Genomic DNA, 22,488 nt, shown 5'->3' with positions numbered 1-22,488 from the left:
TTGAACTCCCAAAATGAATCTATTACTCTCATTTACACAAGGCTAAAACTTCAAATTTAGAAAATAAGTAATAGATATTGAGTCAGTTTGATAGTTTATCAATATGTATTTGCAAAAGCATATTTAAGTTGGTGCTTTATTTTAGAAATATAATTATATATATGACTACTATGGTAATTTATTAAGACGTTTTCTTTATGGTAATATAACACCCCTTCTCATATTCTAAACCCTAATTCAAAACATATAAACCATCTGAAATGCTGGATTAGCTTAAGGTGTTTAGGGTATAGAAGGTCAACCTAAACATCAGGAAAATGTTTTCAGGCCCCATCTGTTGCTCTTCTCCTCTGTTCATAAATGTAGACAGTGTTCAAATATACCTGGAAATATAGGCTCTTGAGCTATAGACGCGTATTTTACTGTTAAGAAAAAAGGTGTTTTTTTTTCCATCTAGAAAATTCTGTTTCATTGCCCCTCATTCAATTTTACACTACCATAGGACTTGTCTCTTTTGGACATTACTTAAGTAACATTAACTTATATTACTAATGCATAATGCATCTTTTTCATTTCAAAATGGGTAGATTTACTAATTGAAAAATATTATTTTAACCGATTAAGTTAATAAATGAAGTTTAGTAAAACACGTTTTTTTTTTTAATCAGGAAAGTGTTTAGCATTCAGCCTATGCTTTTTACTTGTGTTTTCCTCATTTTCAATGTATTTATCTTGCTTCTCATGTTTTCCACATCTATATAGAGGATGAATCATTAAATACTTATGAAGTATTTTGATATTTATAGAATTTAAATATTCACAAAATAATAAGTTTTTACATATACCTGGCATGGTGCTATGGATATGATTGGGACTTAGTACATATTTGTTTAATAAACTAATCAAATTTCTCAATCTTTTTTTGTTCTTTGTGAGTTGGTACTGTGAGCGAGGTTGAAGAATCCAAAGTGGTGCAGGGGTATCAAGATCAGTAACCCCAATCCTAGTCCTCAGAGTATCATTTCTTCTAGGAGTGAGCAATGTACTTAACTATGATAAAAGGTAGAATGCGACACATGCTTTGACAGTTATAAACAAAATGATATTTACTGTGTGGAGTTATACTTTTTATAAAATGTGATCTGTAGGTAAACCAGATACAGAATTATTCTCAATTATTACTATGTAATGTGTTGGCTATTAGTATAATCAACATATTAGGAAAAATAATATTGTGAATATAATTGCATTGTCATAAAAGTAGTAATTAATCAAATACATTTCTGGATAAATTTTCAAAGAAACAAACCTGCACGCTCTGAAATTTCCTCATGCTCATTATTTTACTTAGTATCTGTTTTTATAATTCATAGCCCAGCATTATATTCTCTTAACTTGAAATTGTAACCTACCCTAATATCTCATGGAAGTTTGCAGCATCTGTTTTTACTGGGTTTGACAACTGCTATTTCCAAGTATCCACTGTAATATAGAAGACAAAGAGTGGGCCTCAGTATTTACACTTGGCATCCCTAATCTTGCTAAGGATAGACTTTAGACCTTAAGTATTCTTGAACTGAGGGAGCATGTCTTTCTATGATGCTTTTTTCCCCATGTGTTCCTTAATTGGACATTTGCAGCAAAACATAATTTTCAACATAATAATCAAAACATATTATTCAACATAATATTCAAATTATTTACTTTGGCTACTTTTTGTATATAAGAGAAATATATTTTTTTATGTATCTATTATGTGTCTCCTGTATTTGTTTATCTGGGTAATTTTTTGTGTGAATTATTTTCCCCATGTATCAAGAATATTATTGCTTCTAGTCTTCTTTGTTAAGATAAAGATTGAGATCAAATAGTATTAGCGGTTTTTCAAGTAGCAGTTAAACCTGACAGTTGTTTATAGGAAATATCTTAAAAGGTATCTTTATTTTACATCATGCACCTTTGTCCGTGATTTTTCCTGTTAACCAGCACTTAACCTTAAGCAGAGTTCAAGAGGTACTTGCTATATATGTATCACTACACATTAGAATCCCCTCTGTTGAAGGCTTTGTTCGCTAAACTAGTGAGAGGCTGTGTGGCCAAATACTAGAGCACATAGTTTTCATTCAGACAAAAAGGGCAACTCCTCTGGTTTGGGTTATAGCATATTCCTAAAGTTACCCCTTTGACTATTATGTGAGAAACCTAAGGTCTGGATTACCACTTTTAAAGATGATGTCATGGTTGGGAAGAGGAAAGGAAACAAAAACAACATCAAAGAAACAAACAAAAAACCAATATGGGGTAGGATACCAAGGGTCTGCTGACTTGGCTGTAACTCTAAAGAGGATTTTGATATAATCCTTGAAATGGAGCATATGTTATGTAATGAACAATATGTAATATAGACAAAATAAACACTTGTTCAGGTATAAAATACTATAGATAATATAGGACTAGATAGACAATGTAACAATGAATGTGTGTTAACAATCTGCTTTGATCAAAGACTTGTAATATCCTTTAAAGTTAAGGCCTCTGGTTTGCATAATACATAATGTGAAAACAAACACAATCTTCAGAACACTAACTAGTTGGGAAACTCAAACAATGAAGGGTAGAAAATGAATTTTGATTTTCAAAGACAGACTTTAGTATAAAATATTTACCCTTGGTCTTGAAAGAAGATAGAGAAAAGAAATTGTTACCTTTGTTACCATTTCTCAATTTTTCAATTATAAATTATCATAACTCTTTGGGGAAATAAATATCTAGTAAAATCATCCATTTGATATTTGACAACCAGTTATTATTTAGTTTGTCAATTACAAGGAGCCTCATAGCTCCTCAGTTAATCTATTCCAATTTTCAGTTAGCATGATGATAATTTTTTTATTTTATTTGGATGAGATTTATTAATATACAAATGTCTCTTCTCCATTATAGGCGAGTTTTTCTTAGATTCTCCACTTAATACCATAAAAGGAGAGTTCTTTCATTGCTACTTCGTTCTCTGGCTTATCATAATGTAGAATCAACAAGATAGATAGAGAGATGTGCCTGAGTAAAGAGATACTTATTCTTACAAGATGGTTATGTTTATGCTTTTGTGTGTATGTGTGGAACACATTGAACAATGATAAAATAGATGAGACTCTAAAAATGTCAGAGGTGATGTTGATATACATGATATAGAACTTAGAAGAAGGGAGTGGGAGATTCGTACAGAGTTACTGAGTGAAAAGCTTTGGAGTAGCTATAGAATATAGAAGATGTAAAGGTAAAAGAAAGGAATGTTGGAAAGTATTATTTGGAATAGAGTTCTTTAGAAAATACAAGATAGGGATTTTCTTTTAAAATTATGTCTGGTTTGTTGGACTCTCCAAAAAAAAAAATTACATTTAGTTTTATATTATATTGAACCAAATTTCCCAAACTTCCACTTAATCCTTCTAGTACTTCTCTTCGATACTATTTGTTCAACATTAAAGAAATAATTATTGAGTATCTGCTGAGTGCCAGGGACCATTCTTGGCACCAAGTAAACAAGGCAAGCAAAATCCTTTTCCTCATGGACTAGATTACAAATAATAATAAAAACAAAACAACAACAAAAGAAAAACAAGTGTAACCCAAGTAAACCGACAAATAAAGTTGTGATAAATGTTATGAATGAAATAAAAACAATGCTGAAATAGAAAATAGTAGGAGGAAGCCTATTTTTGATAAGATTGTCACAGAATTTTTTTCTGCAGAGATAATATGGAAAGTTAAGACCTGAAGGATAAGAAGCTAGCCAAGCAAAGTTTGGGAAGGAGAGTGTTCTAGGCAGGGGAAAGAGTTTGAACAAGGACCTGAGGAATATGGTAGCTTCTTTTACTTGAGTTGGGTTCAAGGGTTTCAGTGAAATCCAGTGTGGCAGGCGTATAATGAACAAAGTCAAGTAGCATGATGTGGACTTGGCTATGTGGTCAAAGGTCATATTTTGCTGGGTTTTTGTAGTTCACAGTAAAGGCTGAGCATCTTAGACAGCCAATAGGGGTTTTAAAGCTAAAGAGAAAACGATCAGATTTACCTTTCGACAAATGTAAATGTCTTGTAAGAGCCAGGGTGAAGGCAGAGACTAACAGGAGACTATTTGTGGTTGGAAGCGATGATTACAGCTTAGACGAGAAGTACAGTGAAAATGGAGAGAAGTGTACAGATCTGAAATGCATTTAGGAGGTAGAATTGCCAAGATTTGTTGATGGTTTAGATGGAGGGTTTCAGAAAAAGGATAAAATAGAGAACAAATTCAACATTTTTATGGTTTGAACAAGAGAATGCTTTTACAAGATGAGTAAGATGGAAGTTGGAGGCGGTGAGAAGCCTGAATCTCTTTGTTACCTCATTTCTATTCTGAATTTAGTCATGGCTTACTTATATAGAGGTTACTTTAAAAATTGTTCAGTATGTAGGCTGCTGTCTTTTCGTGTTCCAGGTTATTGATAATCATTTGAAAATGTGTTGCCCTGATCTGATACAGTGCTTTAGCTATAGTTCTGATCAGAAGCGAATACGGTAAAACTCATTTCCCACATTCTAGATGAAATGCTTAATATAGCATAGCATGAGGTCATCACACAATGAACATTTAATTAATTTACTCTTAACTAAAATATCTTAGTCTCTTATCACTCAGGTTTTAAATTACATTGTGTATTGAAGGGATTAAATGAATTTTGCCCACTGCAATATTTATTCCTATTAAACTTCATTTGTTTAATTTGATCTATTACTCCAGTCTATTGATAATATTTTAAATTTCTCTCTGGTGTTAACTGATTTTGTTCTTTTAGTACCTCATATGAAAATTTGATAAGCATTTTCTTTATATTTTTATTCAAATCATTCATATAAATATCGACCAGGATAGAGCTAAGAACAAGGTCACATATTATGATATTAGAGATCTCCCTTCAGGTCGGCATCATTTTATTAATCCTTACTCATTTCCATGTGATGACTCAACATCTCTAATCTCCACCTAATCATATTGTCTTTTCATAAAGAGTAAAAGCATTTATCAAATATTGCTGAAATGCAGGTTTATCCTATCGAGGATATTTGAATATGAATTAATTTTGAGCCTGTTAAAAAATGGAGTTTTGTCTGATGTAGTTAGCATGTTGTCAGCTTATACTGCTCTTTGGTGATAATCCCTTTCCTAGATGCTAACATCCTTAAAATATATCCTAAAGTTATTGAGGACCAGTGTTAGATTTAAGGCACTATAATTAATATACTTTCCGATATTGAAAACAAGATATTTATTAGGTTATTCCCAGGCTTCTGATAACTTTTCCTTCTCTATGATTTCAAAGATCAGTCAAAAAGTGGGCGTATCCTTCCTTTTCCTTCTTTCAGTACATATAACAGAAAAGCCCATTTTCTGTACCTTGGCAGCCCGTGTAAGCCTTCATTTAGGGCTTTAGACGCTGATCGTCTTCTTATAGATTTGTTTCACTGTCACATATACACGCTTTGTTACGAATTCTTCTTTTATAAAAGCCAAGGAAGGGAAATTTATTTTAAATTATGACAAATGGTGACATGTAGATATATGAAAAATGGTAAGTGGGAGAACTAAAGAAAATCTCTTTCTGAAAGCAACTAACTAGTTACTTATTTAATTTCAGGACTTTTAAAGTTCATGATTTTATAAATTAGCTTTATTTGTGACAGAGATTGGATACTCAGATTTGACAGGTAGATGGAAACTTTTTATTTTTAGTTTTATTATTCTATCAGGGGAAGGTAAAGGAATAAGTACTAGTAAAAACAGAATTGTTAAACATATCCTGACATTCCACTTTAATTATTTTCTCATGGGTAGACTATAAGTGTGAGATCTAGAAGAAAGAAAGGAATACAATTTGAGCTGATACTTAACATATGATGAATTGCATTGTTAGGATGGAGAGACCGAAATAGATTACCAAAATAGACCAAATTCATAGAAGTACGAAGATAGAAGAATGATGATGTAATTTGAAGTGTTAAGGTGGTGCAAGTTGAAGAGGACTGATGGGCAAATTTGAGGTTGAAAAAGCATTTGGAATTGATTGTTACACATTTGGTTACAAAACAGTTGTCTACATTTTTTGTCATACTTTATTTAATAGAAATAATTGAACCCAGATGAAAATAGAGGCAACATTGCTTAAAGTCACATTTCGATAATGTGTTGATATTGTGTGTGATTATTATAATTTTTCTTGGCAACCTTAAGAAAAATTTCTAACTATAAAGAGAATATGTAAGAGAATGAGTACCTGCTTATTTGTTTTTCTGGCAAAAAAGTAGTCTTTTGTTCACGTAAACACTTACAAAAAATTGTGTTGTGTAAGAATTGATTAGTGAGAGTTTTTCATGAAGAATAAAAGCAGAGTTATTCCAGGACCAGTTAGTACCTGTCATGAGCATTAAAAAAATTCTTGCACAGTGAATCATTGCATAGAGACAAATTGTTTTCAATAAATAAATTAGCGAGCATCACATGTAAAATTTAAGAGATGGAAACTCAAATATATTTAATTAATTATACTTCTGTTGGGAGGGATAGGAATTTGAGCAGAAAATTGTAAATACAGGGGACCAAGACACATACATCCAAATGTCTCTGCTAAATAGTAGAATAAAGGATATTTGTCTAAGTGGACAGGCCAAGGCAGGGGAAATATGACCATGAGTTCTCTATTTCAAAATTTTATCAGCTATCAGGTATCAGAGAGTTTATGTGAATTTCCTTTCCTTGGATGAAGTAGTGCTATTCACCGAAACTAGAAGTAAGTATTAATAGGTTTGGAGGAGTGATATGAGTTCATTTCTCTTGACCGTGTGATGTCTGTGAGATTTTCCAATGTGAAAGAGCATGGTTGTTATGAGTATAATGTAAATTAATATCTGTACAGAACTTTAAAATCATAGCAAATGATAAGCACTCTTCAAGTATTCCATAAACAAATACACAAAAACAAACATCTCAGAAAGGAGATATATCTGAAGATACATGTATTTTGAGTCTTCAGAATTTAGACCAGTAGTTCTCATCAAGGAAAGTATAATACATGAGAAGGTTTTTCAAAACACAAATATATATCCCCACCCAAGATTCTGATTTTTGTTTTTCAGAGCAGTGGCAGACTGTTGATTGCCTACCAATATCTGTCTTGTTCTTCTTTCTTGTTAACAGAGCCCCAGTTTTATTCCAGCAGCAAAGTACCCAGCACAAAAGGCTGCATTTCTCACCTTATCCTTTGTAGCTATGGGTGGCCAATGAGTTAAAAAAACACGTTATTGGAAAGACCTCTGGGAAAGTTTCTTAAGATACGCGTACTGTGCCCTTTTCCCATTTTACACTTTCCTCCATCTTGCTGACTGAAATACACACATAGTGTTTGGAGCTCTAGCAGCTATCTTGATTCATGAGTAAACCTTGAGTACAGAAGACATGTAGATGCAGTAGGATCGAGATAACTTTTGAAAGAGCCTGGGTTCCCGGTGACCTGGGAGAAAGACAGATACCACAGTATTAATTATTAAAACGTTCCCAACCAGTTTACAGACATTGTATAGTTTACGTCTGACAGCACCCTCATTCTCAATGAAGCTGCTTCAATATTCTACTTGTTATTCCTTCCACACATATCTTAATCCATTTGTACATTTAAGACTTGTGATAATTCTGGTCCCATTTTCCTTTCTTCCCATGTTACTACCTTTTAGTGTTTTGCAAAACAATTCTGTCCCTTCTTACTTACTCAATATCTTCCTTCATGCTTTCTGGGCAACACTAAACACTTCTCTTTGTTAATTCCTTATTTCTCCTCCCCTTCATTCCTTTAGTCCTGGCAACCTCCTGACAGGTTCCCCTTTTGCTTAATGTCTCTGAGAGCATTGTCCAAAGTATATCACTAAATTAATAGAAGAACAATTTATCAAAATTACACACAGTGGATCTCTTTTCATCTTTTCTTAACTCTGCCTATCACAGGTTTTAGTTTGTGGTTTTTTTTTTAATGAAAATCAATCATGTTGTGTAATACATGTGAGACTTCTTTGAGAATTCTAAAGCATATATAAGAGATATTATCATTGGTGACATTGCTTTTATTTTGTTTCCACAGAATATGAATTATCCTGTTGGTTTAGAAAATTCTAGTGAACAGAAAAAACATGTTTCCTCTATTTTATGTGAATTACAAACAAAAGATACTGGCATAAAATCAAAACAATCAAGACATCTCATTCAAGGTTAGTTATGTGAATTTTAAAATCGTAATTAGTGAATAGATTTTGGTGAAAAGTAACTACATTCAGTAGAAATTGGACATGTTAATTTTGAACTACAAATATAAGACTCCATGAAATATATGTTGAGCAGTCTAGATAAAATATCCATATCTCATTCAACATTTTATAAATATACATATTCACAAAGTTATTTCATAGGTATCAAGGATCTAATTTTTTACAGAGGTTGGTAATTAGGACAAATATATGTTAGCAATTTTGTTACTAAAACATTATGTGAGCATGGTACATTTTTCAGCAATCTGTTTAGTATGTGATCGATTAAATTATTTCAATAAACAATGATATGAAATTTCCTTTAGGCTTTGAACATAATTATTTTTGCTACATAAAAATACACTTCATTTTATTAGCAAAATTTTGGTTATCAAATGTGTACTTGTTTTTATTTTGTTTTTGCATAACTTTTTCTGATAAAATTATATTATGAGATGATTTTTTTCCCTTACCTCTATTGTTCACAGAAGAATCACAAAATCATTTTTGTAAAAACGTTTCAAGGTTTTATAAATTTTATCAAGAGTTTCTCTTATACCTTTCTTGAATTATTGCAATAAGAACGTTTAACATGAGACCTACCCTTTAACAAATTTTTAAGTGTATAATACAGTATTGATATCTATAGGCACAATGTTGTACAGCACATATCTAGAATTTTTTCATCTTGTATAAATGAAAATTTATACCCATTGAACAGTGACTCCCCATTTTTCCTCCCTCTAGCCTTTTAATTGTTAAGTATTCAAATCTTTCTCTTTTTAAAAACTCCTGGTGGTGTCTTTATCACTGCTGATTTTTTCTTTGTGTATAAACTGATCTAACTCTGCCAGATCCTCATCTGTCAGTGGCTTTGTTTTTTATTTCATCATTTTTCCATGAGTTTCATGAAGTATATATTTCACAAAGCTCTGCATCTTTCGTTTAAAAGCAATTTTATTTTTATCCAGCTATTCAACTCCTAGGCTTACAAACTAAAATTGAAGGAAAAGTAGTAGCGCCGTGCTCCATACCCCCAGCTCCTTCTTCCTGCTACTCCAAGGAGATAACATTTAATAATTGTAGCTGACTCTTCTGTGTACTTTTATGTTTCCAAATAACATGTTTATTTTGCTAAAATTTCTTTTCAATTTTAGATATTATCTACAAATTTCCACTGTGAAATATAGAGATTTAATTCTCTTATAAATACTTCCTAATGTACTTATATAGCCCCTCTTCTATTATCCCAGTAGAATTATAATATCACTATTTGGAGGTTAACTAGTACTTAATGTTTTAATTATTATGACTATGTAAATACTACTCACAGCTGAGCCACACAAGATATTAGGAATATGTTTGCTTTCATACACTAGTATTTTTTTGAAAACATGCTTGAAAATCTCATACCATTCAAACCACTACTATCCCCAAGCATATATTTATTTATGTATACATATATATACATATATATGTATATACATATATATGAATATGCATATATATGTGTATATGCATATGTATGTGTGTATGTATATATATACACACATATGTATACACACATATATATGTATATACGTGTGTGTGTGTATATATATATATATATATATGTGTATATGTATATATATATATACACACACATACATATATCTCCCCCCAAGATATTTCTGCTTGAGTCCTTCATTTTGCCGATTTATTCAGGACTGCTTCTTCTCTAAATCTGTTGTTAACAGCTACAATTTCTTTAACTGTGATCTTGAGAATTCTTTTGTCTCTATGCAGTAATGAGACCCTTATTTCCAGGATTCTGTATCTTCTTTTTTCTTGGTTTATTTTCTTATTTTAGTGCAGTTTTCTTCATTAGTTTACTGAGAAATTATACATGGGAGGTTAATTGTTTAAAACCTTGAAAGCCTAAACATGTCTTTATGCTACATTTAATATTTGGATGATGATTTTACTGTGTAGAACTTCTTTCAGAATTTTTTCAGAATTGCTTTATTGTCTTTTAGCCTTTAGTGTTACCTTTGAGAACTCCATTGCCTTTTAGTTCTTAGTTGATGTATATGAACTTCTGTTTATTTTTTTTCACATGCAACTGGAAACATCTAGCATTTTCTCTTTTATAGCAGGTGTTCTGCAAATTCACAGTGATTTGTCTCATAGATATTTGTTTGTTTGCTATGGTGGATTTTCTTTACATTCAATTTATTGTGGTTTTTCAATTTGAAATATTCCTCAGTTCTAGGTATTTCTTTTGTATTATTTTTTTGTGTGTGTGTGTGGTAAAATATATATAACACAAAACTTACCATTTAAACATTTTGAACTGTATATTATCTAAGTTTACAGTATTGTGTAACTATCATGATCATCCATTTATAGAACCTTTTCATCTTCTTCAGCTAAAGCTCTATGCCCATTAAACGTTAATTCCCAATTCTCCCCTCCCCCAGATCCTGAAAACCACTATTGTACTTTGTCTCTAGAATTTGATTACTCTAGATATTTCATGTAAGTGGAGTGATATAATATTTGTCCTTCTGTGGCTGTCTTATTTCACTTAGCATAGTTTGTAAAGTTCATCCATGTGTAACATGTCAAAACTTTTTTCCTTATTAAGGCTGAATAATATTGAATTATATGTAGATACAACATTTTGCTTATCCATTTACCTGTTGATTGACAGTTGGGTTGCTTCCACATTTTAACTATTGTGAATAATGCTGCTATGAATATGGGTATACAGATATCTCTTTGAGACCCTGCTTTCAATTGTTTTGGGTATATACCCTAAGGAGGAATTATTAGATCATGTAATGTTTTTAATTTTTTGAGGAACAACCATACTGTTTTCTACAGCAGCTGTACCATTCTATATTTTCAAATACAGTACAGAAGTTTTCCAGTTTCTCCATATCCTAGCCAACACTTGTTCTTTTCTTTTTCTTTTCTTTTCTTTTTTTTTTTTATGGTAGCCATCCTAATGTGTGCATGTGATTTTGATTTGCATTTCCCTAATGATTAGTGATGTTAATCATCTTTTCCGTTTCATGCTGGCCATTTGTATATCTTCTTTGCATAAATGCCTATTTAAGTCCTTTTGCTCATTCCCTAATTGGATGATTGGCTTTTTGTTGTTGTTGGGTTGTAGAATTTCTTACATACTCTTGATATCGATCCCTTATCAGATACATGATGCATAAATATTTCTTTCCATTCTGTGGGTTACCTTTTTACTTTGTTGATAGTGTCCTTTGACCCAGAAACATTTATAATTTTAATGAAATCCAGAGTATTTATTTTTTCTTGTGTTGCGTGTGCTTTTGGTGTCATATCCAAAAAATTGCAAAATCCAGTATCATGAAGCTTTTGCCCTGTGTTTTCTTCTAAGAGTTTTATAGTTTTAGCTCTTATGTGTAGGACTTTCATCCATTTGTTGTTAAATTTTGTATATGGTATAAAAGTAAGGGTCCAACTTTACATTTTTGTAGGTGGACTCCAGTTTTCCCAGCACCATTTGTTGAAAAGACTAACCTTTCCCGCAGGTCTTTATACACATGTTGAAAATCATTAGACCATAAATACAAGAGTTTATTTCTAGGCTCTTACTCTTTTTCATTGATCTATATGTCTGTCTTTATATCAGAACCACAGTTTTGATTACCATAGCTTTGTAGTGAGTTTTGAAATGAGGAGGTTTGAGAACTTAGTTTTCTTCTTTTTCAGTATTGCTTTCACTCTTTGGGGTTCCTTGAAATTCCATATGAATTTTAGGATAGGTTTTCTGTTTGTACAAAAAATGCCATTGGCATTTTGATAGGGATTGCATTGAATTTGTAGATTACTTTGAGTAGTAGCTTAATAATATTCTTCCAGTCCATGAACACAGGATGTCTTTCCATTTATTTGTGTCATTTTAAATTTCTTTCAGCAACATTTTGTAGGTTTCAGTGTGCAAGTATTTTACCTCATTGGTTAAGTTGGTTCTGTGTATTTTATTCCTCTTGAAACTATTGTAGATTGAATTGTATTTTTTAATCTCCTTTGTGGATTCTTCATTGTTACTGTATAGAAACACAAATGATGTTTGTGTATTGGTTTTATATCTTGTAACTTTTCTGAATTTGTCTATTCATTTTAGTGTGTGTGTGTGTGTGTGTGTGTGTGTGTGTAATGTTTAAGGTTTTTCATGTATAAGATTCTGTTCTCTATGAACAGAGATAATTTCAATTCTTCCTTTTTAATTTGCATGTCTTTTAATTCTTTTAGTGTTACCTTTGAGAACTCCATTGCCTTTTAGTTCTTAGTTGCTCTAAATGCTCTGGCTAGGACTCCCAGTACTATAATAAATTCAACTGGTGAAACCAGTCATCCTTGATTTATTCCTGATCTTAGAGGAAAATATGTCAGCGTTTTACCACTGAATATGAGGTTATCAGTTGGTTTTTTCTTATGTGACCTTTTTGTGTAATTTCCTTCTATTCCTTGATAGTTTAATGTTGTTTTTTTTAATCTTCAATGGGTGCTGAATTTTGTCAGTGTTTTTCTGCATTGATTAGATGTTTATATGTTTTTTTTCTTCTTTCTGTTAATGTGTACAGTAGCCCCCCCCCTTATCAATGGGGGATATGCTTTAAGAACCCCGGTGGATGCCTGAAACTTTGGATAGTACTGAACGCTATATATACTATGTATTTTTTTCCCTATACATGCATATCTATGATAAACTTTAATTTATAAATTAGGTATAGTAAGTGATAACAACAATAAATAATAATGAAATTAGAACAATTGTAAAAATATACTGTAAAAAAGTTATGTTAATGTGGTGACTCTGTAACACAAAATATCTTATTGTACTATACTCACCTGATTCTTTTTTGTTCAGGTCTCCTATTGAACCCCTTTTTGGATTTTTCAAATTGGTTATTTTATTGATCTTCGTCATAATTTCTGTTTGATTCCTTTTATAATTTTTATTTCTTTGTTGATATTCTTATTTTGTTTATATATTGCTTTCATTATTCCTTTAGTTCTCTGTCCATTGTTTTTGTCCCTTGGAGCATATTTAAAAGACATTTTAAGGTCTTTGTCCATAAGTCTGATATGTGTGTTTCTTCAGGAACAAAGTCTGGGGATTTATTTTGTTCCTTGTTACCCTGTTCTTTGTATGTCTGTGACTGTCTGTTGAAAATTGGGAATTTGTAAAATAGACACCTCTTCCGCTCTTTGCAGACTTGTGTGGCAGACTCTTGCTATTTAGATCAGCTCAGTTGGGAGGCTCAAGTTCTTCTTAGGTCCTTTGTGGGTGTGCATCCTGTCTGGGCCAGTATGCGTATGGTTATTTTCTTTTGATTTTCCCCAGGTGCTTTTAAGTGTCTTAATTTCCCAGAGTCCCTCCCCAGCTTTATTTTAGGGCCTTAGATTTTCTATTGTATTTTTCTGCCCACAATTGTTTTTCCCAGGAGTCTGGATCTGCATCTTCCCTGAAGTTTTTAATGTACCATGGTAGCCACCATTTCCTCCTGTTGTTTCCATCCTGTGATCTAAACTATATTGCCATGTCTCTTCAAACTTTGAGTCAGGTGAGACACAAACTGCTCCCTCAAGCAGCCCAGACACAGGTTATAACATTCCAAATAAGTTCTGTTCCTTCCATCCTAAGAGAGACAAACTAAAAATAGGCCGCTTCCTCCTGACTGTGCTGCATCGCACTGGGGAAGGTGTGGGGAAGGGCAAGTACAGCTGCCATGGGATTTCTTACTGCTTTAAAAGTGGATTTTTCTTAGGGATCTCTTAATATAGAGTCTTGGATGGCCCATCTGAGAATGGACTCATTGATCTGGTATAAACCAACTGATCCAACCAAGCACAAAAAATGTGTACTAATATTGGCAAGTTTTTTCAATAAAATTTATAAAACTTCTAAAAAAAAGTGGATTTTTCTTGATTGGAAGTTTACTTACTTGCATAAATGTTTGACTCATTTCCAGAGTTTCCGTGAAGTTATTTCAGTCATTCTGTAGTTACTTACTTGATATTTCTGTGGGAGGATGAGGTCATGGGGCTTCCTACTCTACCATCTTTAAGACTTACTATTTTTGTATTTATTTTATAGTTTCTGTTCCATTTTCTCTCTGTTTTTTAAATCTTTATTAAATGTATTGGGGTAACATTGGTTAGTAAAGTTATATCCATTTCAAGTGTACATTTCTATAATATATCATCTATATATTGCATTGTGTGTTCACCACCCAGAGTCAGTTTTCCTTCCATCACCATATATCGAACCCTCTTTATCCTCTTCTACCACTCCTCACCTCTTAACCTCTGGTAACAACGAAACTGTTGTCTGTATCTATGATTTTTGTTTGTTTGTTTGTCTTTTTCTCTTACTAGGACTTCTATTATTCAGATGGACCTGGGCTGACCCTCTAACTTTCCTCTTTTTAAAATTATTTCCTCATCTCTTTTTTATGTTTGTTCTCTTTTCTGGGATATTTACTCATTTTTTTCTTCTACTTATGTTTCTTAATTATTTAGTTAAATTTCTAAAATATATACAGCTGTTCTTCGTTCATAGATGCAATATCTTCTCTACATCTCTGAGGATATTAATACCATACAGATTTGCTTTTTAGTTTGTTTTTGTGGGTGGTTTTTCTGCATGTCATATTTTCCTATTCCCCCAGTTACTTTATTCTTAGAGCTTTTTTTTGCAAAAATGCTCAAGGATTACTTTGTTGTTTTTTTACTTGTATTTACAAATAATGTTCTGAAATGCTACTTAGAAACTCTGTTCATATATGTGTTTGGGTTTTATTGATTTCTGAGCTTTAATGTAGGATAACAGAGTCCAGACTCTATTCAGGGACCTATGATACAAGGTTTCTTCAAAAGAAGAATCCTCCAATATTTCCTATGCTATATGAGTAACTGCCAGTGTTCTCAGCAAAACTTGATATGAAGACTTTTATTTCCCAGTTGTCGCCCTCATCCCTCATCCTTAATTGTACCTGAAGTTCCTGAATCCAGAATCTCTTTGGTTTAATTTCTCCGGGAGGTGAATCTTTAGTCTCCTGTCAGGAAAGAGGGGTCTAAGAGTCAGTCACCTGGTGATGTGTGGTTGCTGAAGGATCAGTTGATATATTAGGATGGTGCAAAAGTAATCGCAGTATAAAAGATTGAAACTAATTGCAAAAACTGCAATTACTTTTGCACCAACCTAATGTGTCTTCCAAACAGTTCTTTAAAGTATGCTTCCACTTTCCCTCCTTTTTAGTGTTCATTGTGATTCAGCTTTCCTCTTCTTTGCTTGCCCACATCAAACCTTAAATAGCAATTTTATAGTGTCTGTTGTCAGTTACCTTTTACCCATCTGCTTTCTAGCTTGCAAATGTTTTCTGGTGTGTCTGCTGTTTTCTGCCTTTCTTTCTCATTGTTTTTGTGTGTTTATTTTATTTTTGATCATGGTACTGGGGAGCAAGGAGGGAGAAAAAAAACAAAAAAACAACAACAACCTATGTTTAAACTATTTAATCCATTATTTTTGACCTGAAATCTATGTTGGTATTTTAAATTAAACTAACTTGTATCTTCATTTTATGTTAGATGTGGAAAAGTCGGAAGGGAAGAAGGAGGGAGTAGGGAGTTTTGGGACACCTGTGTGTTCCAGGCAAGAGATGTCTGAACCCTTGGAAAACTTCACTTATAAATCATGCACAGTCCTGATTGACTTCCCTCTCAAGTAAACGCTTTGTGCAGCTACTAGCAATGGATTGTGAAAATTAAAATGCCTTAGCCATCCCAATGATTGATAATGTCACATTGTAACTTTTATTTATTATTTGTTTATTAGTTTCATGTGTACAAAACAATGTAATACTTAGACATTTACACCCCTCACAAAGTGATAACCCGCACAGTCTACTACCCCTCTGACATCGTTTGTAGCTGTTACAATTCCATTGACTGTATTCCCTATGTGATTCAGCTTTCCCTATGTGACTCCACATTCTGTAAAGAAAACACACACACACACACACACTATATATATATATATATATATATATATATATATATACACACACACACACACACACACACACACACACACATATGTATCGTTCTAATGTATGTATATATATATAAAATTATAGTTGCCATTCCATATTATTCAACATCACCTTCAAGTGTACAGTGCAGTGGTCAGACATCTTGCACAGTCCATGTAGTGGTCTCCCTAGTAAGACAAGAGCCCATCTGACACCCTACAAAATCTTTACAACATTATTGATTATATTACACAAACTGTATTTCATATCACTGTGGTAATATTGTGACAACTAATTTGTACTTTCTAATCCTTTTATTTTCTTCCCCATTCCCACCCCCTCCCATCTAGCAACCATCAGTTATTCCCCCCTTACATCTCTGAGTCTATTTCCATTTTCTTTGTTCATTTATTCTTTTCTTTAGATTCCACATATAAGTGAGATCATATGGTATTTGTCTTTCTCTGTCTGACTTATTTCACTTAGCATTATATTCTCCAGATCCACCCGTGTCGTTGCAAATGGTAAGATTTCATTCTTCTTTATGACCAAGTAATATTCCATTGTATAAATGTACCACAGTTTTTTTATCCAGTTGCCTACCGATAGGCATTTTGGTTGTTTCCATGCCTTGGCTATTGTGAATAGTACTGCAATAAACATAGGGGTGCATACATTTTTTTGAATTAGTGTTTTGGATTTCTCTGGATAGATACCCAATAGTGGAATTATTGGGTCAGAGGTAGTTCCTTTTTCAATTTTTTGAGTAACCTCCATGTTGTTTTCTATAGTCGCTGCACCAATCTACAATCCCACCAACAGTGCTCAAGGGTTCCCTTTTTTCCACATCCTTGCCAGCACTTGTTGTTTGTTGATTTTTTGATGATAGCCATTCTGACTGAGGTGAGGTGATATCTCATTATGGTTTTTATTTGCATTTCTCTAATGAACAGTGAGGTTGAGCATAAAACAAAAAGGCATCCTACTGAATAAGAGAAGATATTTGCCAATGATACATCTGATAAGGGGTTAATATCCCAAATTTATAAAAAACTCATACAACTGAACAACAAAAAAACCCCCACAAACAAACAAACAAACAAACAAACAAACAAACCCAATTAAAAAATGGGTAGAGGACATACAGAGAATTTCTCTAAAGAGGACATACAGATGGCCAACAGACATGAAAAAATGTTCAACATCACTAATCATTAGAGTAACGTTTAATTTAATTTATTATTTCTGTTTTACAGAGGAGGAAAATTGAGTTTAAAGAGCTAAGATAATGTGTCCAAGGTCACATAATCCCAAAATGTCAGAGCGGGTACTATTTCCAGGCTCTGTTTCATGATTCAAAGTCTAATGCCCTTTCTATTTAACTATGATGTCTCCCGAGGACTGTAAATGTATTGCTATGAGATAATTAAATCTAATGCATGGGAATATGGTTGTATTCGATTAAGCTATCTGAATCTATGAAAACTAATAAATTCTGTCATTTTCTCCGTTAATCTGAATATTGTGCTACCACCTATTTTATATAAAATTCTATTTCTCCTATTTATTTTTAATATTTCAGATATTAAAAAAGTCATGGGAGTTGAAAACTATCTTATCTAAAATAATTATAATAAGAATTAGAGAGAAAATAACATTTTTCTCAAATTTCTTCCGTTTAAATCACAGCCAATTACCTTATACTTGCTTTAACAAAATGGTTAATTTTAAAAGCAGCCAGATATTTTACTGATGTTGCTTGAATAGATTATTGTTTCTTGGCATGAGTTTTTATTAATTCATTATTAAAAACTACTTTTGTTTTTTTTTTTCACCAAGTAATATTTTCTGTTACTTTTCAAATACATTTTGTGCATTTTCCTTTTTTTAATTTTTCAATTACAGTTGATTTCAATATTTTATATTAGTTTCAGGTGTACAGCATAGTGGTTAGACATTTATAGATTTTATGAAGTTATCCCCCAGTAAGTCTAGTACCCACCTGGCACCATACATAGCTATTACAGTGTTATTGACTGTCTGCCCTATGCTGTGCTTTATATTCCCATAACTATTTTGTTACTACCAATTTATACTTCTTAATTGCTTCACCTTTTTCACTCAGCCCCCAACCTTCCTTCCAACTGGCAACCATCAGTCTGTTCTCTGTATCTATGAGTCTTTTTCTGTTTTGTTTGTTTATTTATTTCGTTTTTTAGATTCTTCATATAAGTGAAATCCTGTGGTATTTGTCTTTCTCTGTCTGACTTATTTCACTTAGCATAATACTCTCTAGGTTCATCCATGTTATCGCAAATGGTAAAATTTCATTCTTTTTATGGCCAAGTAGTATTCCAGTGTGTATATACAAGTATAGTGTGTGTGTGTGTGTGTGTGTGTGTGTGTGTGTGTGTGTGTGTGTCTGTCTGTCTGTGTGTACCACATTTTCTCTATCCACTCTTGTATTGATGGGCACTTCGTTTGCTTCCATATCTTGGCTATTTTAAATAACTCTGCAGTGAACATAGAGAGGCATATATCTTTTCAAATTAGTGTTTTGGATTTCTTTGGATAAATACCCAGAAGTAGAATTGCTGGGTCATAAGGTAGTTCCATTTTTAATTTTTTGAGGAACATCCATACTGTTTTCCATAATGGCTGCACCAATTTACAATCCTACCAATAGTGCACAAGGGTTCCCTTTTCTCCACATCCTCACTAACACTTGTTGTTTGTTGATTCATTGATGACAGCTATTCTGACAGGTGTGAGGTGATATCTCATTGCAGTTTTAATTTACGTATCTCTGTTGATTAGTGACATTGATTGGTCATCTGTATGTCCTATTAGAAGAAATATCTATTCGTGTTCTCTGCCTGTTTTTTAATCAGATTGTTTGTTTGTTTGTTTTTTTGGTGTTAAGTTGTATGAGTTTTTTATAAATTTTGTATATTAACCCCTTATTGAATGTATCATTGGTGAATATCTTCTCCCAGTTAGTAGGTTGTCTTTTGTTTTGTTGATGGTTTCTTTTGCTGTGCAAAACCTTTTTAGTTTGATGTAAATCTCATTGTTTATTTTTTCTGTTGTTTCCTTTTCCCTAGAAGATATATCAAAAAGTATATATATTTCTAAGAGCGATGTCAGAGAGTTACTGCCTTTGTTTTCCTCTAGGAGTTTTTTGGTATTGGGTCTTACATTTAAGTTTTTAATCCATTTTGAGTTCATTCTTGTATATGGTGTAAGAGGGTGGTATAATTTTCTTTCTTGCATGCATGCATTGGTCCAGTTTTCCCAACACCATTTATTGAATAGAATGTCTTTATCCTATTGCATATTCTTGGCTCCTTTTTCATAGATTGATGGACCATATAGGCATGGGTTTATTTCAGGGCTCTCTCTATTCTGTCCCATTGATCTATGTGTCTGGTTTTATGCCGGTACCATGCTGTTTTGACTACTATAGCCTTGTAGTGTAGTTTGGTATCTGGTAGCATAATACCTCCAACTTTGTTCTACTTTCTCAAGATTCCTTGGTTATTTGGGATCTTTTATGGTTTCATATAAATTTTAGAATTATTTGTTCTAGGTCTGTGAAAATGCCATTGGTGTTTTGGCAGGGATTGTTTTGAATCTATAGATTTCCTTGGGTAGTACAGACATTTTAATTATGTTAATTTTTCCTAGCCATGAGCACAGTATATGCTTCTATTTATTTGTATCTTCTTTAGTTTTTTTTCTTCAATGTCTTCTAATTTTCTGAGTACAAATATTTTACCTCCTTGGTTAAATTTATTCCTAGTGTGTTTTCTTTTCCTTTAAGGCAATTGTAAATGGGATTATTTTCCTAATTTCTCTTTCTGGTAGTTTGTTATTGGTGTATAAAAATGTAACTGGTTTCTAAAAGTATCCTGCCACTTTGCTGAATGTATTTATTAGTTCTAATAGTTTTTGGTGGAATCTTTGGAGTCCTCTATATATGATATCAAGTCATCTGCAAGTAATGAAAGTTTTACTTCCATTAGCCATTTGGATACCTTTTATTTCTTTTTCTTGTCTGATTGCTGTGGCTAGGACTTACACTGCTATGTTGAATAAAAGTGTTGAAAGTGGACTTCCTTATGTTGTTCCTGATCTTAAGCAAAATACTTTCGGCTTTTCATTATTGAGTATGATGTTAGCTGTGGGTTTGTCATATATAGGCTTTATTACATTGAGGTATGTTCCCTCTATTCCCACTTTGCTAGAGTTTTTATCATAAATGGATGCTGGATTTTGTCAAGTACTTTTTCTGTTTTTACTGATACAATCATGTGATTTTTATACTTCTTTTTGTTTTTGTGGTATATCATGTTAATTGATTTGTAGATATTTAGTCAAACTTTCATCCCAGAAATAAATCCCACCTGATCATGGTATATGATATTTGTATTGTATTTCTGAATTCAGTTTTTAAATATTTTGCTAAGGAATTTTGCATCTATGTTAATCATGGATATTGGCTTATAGTTTTCTTTTTTTGTAATGTCTTTGTCTGGTGTTGGAATCAGGGTAATGGTGGACTTGTAAAATGAGATTGGGAGCTTTCCCTCCTCATGAAATTTTTGCAACAGTTTGATAAGGATAGGTGTTAATTCTTCTTTGAATCTTTGGTAAAATTCACCCATGAAGCCATCTGGTCCAGGATTTTTATTTTTGGGAATTTCTTGATTATTGATTCAGTTTTATTAATAGTCATCAGATTGTTCATATTTTCTGTTTCTTTATCCAGTCTTGGAAGATTGTATGTTCCTAGGAATTTAGACATTTCTTCCAAATTGTCCAATTTGTGGGTATATAATTGTTTGTAGTATTTTCTTATAATCCTTTTTATTTCTGTGATGTCAGTTGTCATTTCTCCTCTTTCATTTCTGATTTTATTTGGGTTGTCCCTCTTTTGTTTATTTATTTGAATTTTTATTAAATTTACCAGGGTGACATTGGTTAGTAAAATTATATAGGTTTCAAGTGTACAATTCTATAAACATCATCTATATATTGCATTGTGTGTTCACCACCCAAAGTCAATTATTTTTCTATCATAATATATTTGACCCCCTTTACCCTTTTCTTCTACCCCGTCTCCACCCTTACTATCTGGTAAACAGTAAACTGTTGTCTGTGTCTATGAGTTTTTGCTTGTGTGTTTGTCTTATTTGTTTGTTGCTTTCAGTTCTATAACCCACATACGAGTGAAATCATGATTCTCAACTTTTTTTTGTCTGACTTATTTCACTTAGCATAATCTCAAGATCCATCCCTATTGTTGCAAATGGAAGTATTTCATCTTTTCTTATGGCTAAGTAATATCCCATTGTATATATATATATATATATATATATATATATATATATATATATATATATATATATATATACAATGGGATATTACTTCATCTTTATCCAGTTATCTATTGGAGGATACTTTCATTGTTTCCATGTCTTGGCAGAAAAACAGACACACAGGCCAATAAAATTTATACATTTTGGATTTTTAGCCCCTTATCAGAAGTGTAGCCTCTCTTTTATTTTTGATCAGTCTGGTTCATGGTCTATCAGTTTTGTTTATCTTTTCAAGGAAATTGAGCTTGGTTTCATTGAACTTTTGAATTTTTTTTAGACTCTATTATGTTTATTTCAGTTCTGGTATTCCTTTCTTCTACTTACTTTGGCCTTTGTTGTTCTTTTTTCTAGTTCCTTTAGGTGTAAGTTTAGATTGTTTATTTGAGATTGTTCTTGTTTCTTTAGGTAAGCATGTATTGCTATGAATTTCCCGCTTAGAACTATTTTTGCTGTGTCCCACAGATTTTTGGTTTGTTGTATTTTCATTTGTCTCACAATATCTTTTTATTTCTTCCTTCATCTTGTTGGTAACTCATTCATTGTTTATTTAGTACCATGTTATTTAGTCTCCATATGTTTGTATATTTTTTCAGTTTTCTTTTTGTAATTCAGTTCTAGTTTTATACCATCATGGTCAGAGATTGATATGATGTCAGTCTTCTTAAATTTATTGAGACTTGTTTTGTGGCCTATCATGTGGTCTATCCTGAGAAATGTTT

At 32.4% G+C, this 22,488-nt stretch overlaps 1 protein-coding gene across 1 annotated transcript in view; it reads left to right on the top strand.

Moving 5' to 3' along the window:
- LRRIQ3 (leucine rich repeats and IQ motif containing 3) overlaps window positions 1-22,488 on the top strand; it is a 147,083-nt gene that overhangs the window by 88,268 nt on the left and 36,327 nt on the right. The window contains exon 6 of the mRNA XM_088791203.1: window positions 8,166-8,292. Coding sequence (XP_088647329.1) covers window positions 8,166-8,292 — 127 coding nt within the window. The remainder of the gene's footprint in view (window positions 1-8,165; window positions 8,293-22,488) is intronic.

The sequence above is a fragment of the Rhinolophus sinicus genome, chromosome 14, assembly GCF_057876585.1.
Source record: "Rhinolophus sinicus isolate RSI-liver-muscle chromosome 14, RSI-T2T, whole genome shotgun sequence".
In the NCBI taxonomy this organism is placed as follows: Eukaryota; Metazoa; Chordata; class Mammalia; order Chiroptera; family Rhinolophidae; genus Rhinolophus; species Rhinolophus sinicus.
The sequence above is the reverse complement of the archived record's forward strand: the minus strand, read 5'-3'. Positions and strand labels throughout refer to the sequence as shown.